Source organism: Salvia miltiorrhiza, chromosome 2 (assembly GCF_028751815.1).
Source record: "Salvia miltiorrhiza cultivar Shanhuang (shh) chromosome 2, IMPLAD_Smil_shh, whole genome shotgun sequence".
Classification (NCBI taxonomy): Eukaryota; Viridiplantae; Streptophyta; class Magnoliopsida; order Lamiales; family Lamiaceae; genus Salvia; species Salvia miltiorrhiza.
The window spans coordinates 26,352,815-26,357,168 of NC_080388.1; the positions used below are offsets into that span (position 1 = coordinate 26,352,815).

Here is a 4,354-nt window from a genome sequence, read left to right on the forward strand (position 1 = left end):
ATGTTTTAAGGAGACTAGTAGATGATCTCATACTTTTATAAGATGACGCAGTTTTATATGAAATATGAGATCAAGAAGAAACTAAGAGGATTAAGGAAAGGGCTTCCAAAGTTCAAATTGAGCTAACATGCAAATTAGGTTTAGTTAAGCCATCTCACAAGCACATGCATAACTCAATAACATAATTTCAAAAAACAAGAATTTTGAACACATAAATATACCACCATATGCTAGTTCAAATTTATAAGGTAGGCAAACTTTTTGGACAGTGGCATAGATATTGGTATGAAGTAGAACATGTGTAGCAGAGCAAGAAATACAATGGCATCTCAGCAAATAAAGATGTAGAATCTTGGACAAAATAAGAAATGATCATGATCTGGAAGAGAGATTAGGCAGCTCCCTTCAGTTTCATGGCAATTGTGGCAATGTATTTCCCTTGGTGAAAAGCCTGCTGCAATTCAATCTCGGACGGGTTTCTTAAACCATCACCAGCATAAGTTCCAGCTCCATAGGGGCTTCCACCTTTCACCTTCTCCATTTCAAACATGCCAGCTCCAAAAGTGTACCCGATGGGAACAAAGATCATGCCGTGGTGAACAAGCTGAGTGATAGCAGTCAATCTGAAACAAATCAAATAATAGACAGAGTCAATAGTTTCTCTAGGCAATCCACCACTATATATTACCTCTACAAAAACTCGCGTGAGACCATCTTATGAGTCTAGATTTTTAAGATAGGTGTTCGAGATATGGACTAAACTAAAATGTGATTGTGGCTGTGGGTAGAATTACGCTGTAGTTTCCTGGCCGCCGCCTTGAGATCCAGTGCTGTAGAAGATCCCAGCAGGCTTGCCAGCGAGTTGCTGTGCTTTCCATAGGCCTCCAGTAGCATCAAAAAATGCTTTGAATTGTGCAGCCATCATGCCGAACCTTGTAGGGAAGCCGAATATGAAACCGTCAGCCTCGGAGAGTTGATTAGGAGTGATAATGGGCACATCACTCTTTGGAGGCACACTCATTTTTGTGAGAACTTCATCAGATAGTGTTTCCGGGACCTGTAGCATAGTTGCACAAAATGCTATATTCTTTTAATATAAGTAGCAACATATATCATTTCTACGCAAGCAATACAGAGGACTATTAGTTTGCTGCAAATCAGTAAATTTCAAGCCAAGGACTAAAAATAATCTGTGGTATCCAACTCATTCCAAGTTTACTCCACAAAATTAGATCCTCAACTAGCCAACAATTGGGACCACCCGACCATATAGATTTTGCCAAGATCGACCTCCAAAGTAGAGAATTTGCCTTCACTCACTCCATTCAAGGTGCATAAAGAGCTCCATTCTTAATACACCCTTCATATTTATTAGAGTTTATTACACAAGAAACTAACTTTTAACTTCAATGTCGGATATGACTCACAACTTGCAGATAATGTAGAAGAAAGCTGTTACCTGCCATAGCTGGGCTTCTACTCCTTCAACAGATGCAGCTCCCTTCTTTATCTCTTCAGCTAGTTTCTCCACATGTCCATACATAGAATAGTACCTGTAATGGGTTAAAGCAACATCATCAATCTCATCACTTCATACTAACAGAAGAAAGAAACCTCTCAAGATTTCTGAGTAACAATAGATGGACACTATAATCATTAGTATATGTATTAATACACGTTACTTAAGCATCAGAGTTTGCAGAAATACATCGCTTTTTAGAAGTTGAATCCATAACATACGACTACCCATGGGACCCATTGGATCAACGCAAATGACATGTCTTTATTGCAAGTCAGAGACAATGCCCAGGGGTGTATTTTCAGGAAGGAAAAGATTACCACTAATTCTTACCCCGCCCCTGCCATATCCTGTTGGTTTGCACACCACATATGCAGTGAGAGTCCTATTCTTCATTATCAATAAATGCTACTAAGCTCAATGACAATCAACATTGAAAATCAACATATACAATAACAATTAACTTTTTGAAGCAAAAATCAACTAAAACTGAAAAGGTATCAATTTAACATCTTAATAACAAAGAAAATACTTTGTTACAATGGATACTGAAGTAAGGAGCAAGTTGTTCAGATTCACACAAAGTTCTGAAGAGATCACATCATATTCTTCATAATTTAAAGTTACACAGAAGAACTTAGACAACATGATTTTCTCGAATAAATGTTCAATTTCAGGTTTTCACCAAGTGTTATAAACAGAAGAAAACACAACAAATTATGCAAGCAAATTGAAGGAATAATTTAACTCACAAACATTAAACTATCAAGAACATTACTAAAGATAAAATAATTATTTTGAACCGATCTACAGAAAAAATTGGTTCATTCAGATAGTTAAGTTTAGATATGATATTTGAAACAAACTATCAACATCGAGACATACAGAAAAAAGTCATCACGCGATCACACAACATATCTCTGACAACTCATCAATCTATCCAATTAACCTCAATTATTCAGTTCTCGTGGGTTATTTTCAGATTTATGGAATATGTTTACAACATCAAAACAAAGAATATCCAAACAACAGAAACTAGATCGTAGCTAATAAATAGTTCTACAAACTAATCACTCCAAAAATTACAAGGCTTACAGAATCAAGAATCATCCCCAAAATCATTGACTTATTGACAGCTAATTATTTCTAAATTCACACCGAGAAAGCGACTCAAGTTATTAACAAGAAACTACAACAGCGGTATTGCAACTAAGCTTAAAACAAAGAATATCCGAACAACAGAAATTAAATCGTAGCTAATAAACAGTTCTACATATTGATCATCAAGAATCACCAAAATCAATTGCTTATGAATAGCTTACTATTTCAAAAATTCACACAGAGAAAGCGACCCAAGTTATTAAGAAAGAAACTGCAACGGCGGTATTACAACTAAGCTCAAGAAAGCAGGAAATAAATTGATTGGCCAAAATTAAATAAAGTATGAAATAATCACCAATTTCAATTGAAACTTACACTATGTAAATTTTGGTGACCATTGTCGACGCAAATTCTTGAGCTTTTGCTCTTATGAAAAAATGGATGAGGACGTGTTCGACAAAATGAGAATGAAAGCTTTCAAACGGGTCTCCCAATTTATAGTGCTAAAACTCCAATTGGTTATGTTTCAAGTTGCAATCATCACTCCGATGGAGTATATGTAACTATAATTATTTAGTTATATATTAATATTATAAAAATTGTAAAGGAATTAAATACAAATGAAATTATCTAGTGAAAAACCACATTAACCCTCTTAAGGTGGACGGTATAATAATCAATTTATTCATAATTAAAGCAACTAATTAAGATCAATTACTTGAGTTTGAGATTATACGTCGTCGTCGGAAGTGAGATTAATGCTTTAATTTAGTTTTTTTATTGAATTTTTTTTTCTACTTTTTATTTTGTGGTGGGAAGTGGATTAATGTTGAAGCCTGTGGACTTGAATGATGATGGGTTGTTGTCACGCCCATCATCATGTTAGTTTTGTATTATTATTAATTTATAAAGTCATGTAATCTGATTTACAACTTTGAATCTCTATTGTAGTAGAAGAAATCTCTTAAAAATTGAATCACTAGTGACTACATAGATCCCATATGAAAATCTAAGCATCTTTGGAAGTCTTGTTACGGAATAAATGGTGGGATATTTTGTAGAAATATTTGGCTGTGTATATTCAATACTGCCATAAATTTCAAATACGCACATAATTCCTTTTACAAACTTTCTAAATTTTATATTTTACATCACTGATAAAGATCTTGTTTTTTTTTGAAGTAAAGATAAAGATCTTGTTAAAAACTTTTTATGTGAATTTTCTTAGTTAATATACCATCCCATTCCTATTCAGTAAAATTTTGTTAAAAATAATTTTACATTCTAGAAATAGACTTGATAGAAAAGTCTCGATCTCTAATATGCAAATATGTAAAAAAAAAAAAATATCACTAATAATTTCTCATTTCTTCTCTGTGATGACTCAAATCCCTAAATGAATAAAAAGAAATATCTTACCAATTAAATTCTATTTCGTGATCATATAGATATATAATTTTAGGATCTGAATTGTATCCGAATATGGAGCTATAGATAGGCAAAAATGGCTTAGTGATACTAGTGCATCAGAGGTCGCGTTTTTCCCTTTGGCTGATTTTATTTTTGTGTTGTGTGTGTCATGTGTGTGTGTGTGGGTGGGTGGTATGGACAAGTGGAATATCCTCATACTATGTAATTTACAAATATATATATCCAAAAAACTCAATTATTAAATATAGCAATAAACATCCCTGAACAAAAAAGAATTGAGCAATTATAAGACAATGGTAGTGA

General features: G+C 33.6%; 1 protein-coding gene across 2 annotated transcripts; it reads right to left on the reverse strand.

The window, feature by feature from the left end:
- Window positions 1–201: 201 nt before the first annotated feature.
- Window positions 202–3,281, reverse strand: LOC131007628 (probable NAD(P)H dehydrogenase (quinone) FQR1-like 1). 2 transcript variants are annotated; one of them, XM_057934537.1, is made up of 4 exons: window positions 2,996–3,281; window positions 1,460–1,553; window positions 795–1,057; window positions 202–623 (listed from the first exon to the last, which is right to left on the reverse strand). In XM_057934537.1, the coding sequence occupies exons 1-4, from the start codon at window positions 3,016–3,018 to the stop codon at window positions 392–394; spliced, it is 612 nt and encodes a 203-aa protein (XP_057790520.1). In that variant the 5' UTR covers window positions 3,019–3,281; the 3' UTR covers window positions 202–391. The 2 variants fall into 2 exon arrangements, with proteins under 2 accessions (XP_057790520.1, XP_057790521.1); XM_057934538.1 differs by lacking the exon at window positions 2,996–3,281 and adding an exon at window positions 2,842–2,899.
- Window positions 3,282–4,354: the final 1,073 nt, after the last annotated feature.

Bases quoted from the DNA above. Each gene is read 5' to 3' on its own strand.
- LOC131007628 (XM_057934537.1), bottom strand. From the start codon at position 3,018: ATGGTCACCAAAATTTACATAGT. The intron at 1,058-1,459 runs GTAACAGCTTTC...ACTATGCTACAG, and splicing joins TAGAAGCCCAGCTATGGCAG to GTCCCGGAAACACTATCTGA. The intron at 624-794 runs GTAATTCTACCC...GATTTGTTTCAG, and splicing joins GGCGGCCAGGAAACTACAGC to ATTGACTGCTATCACTCAGC.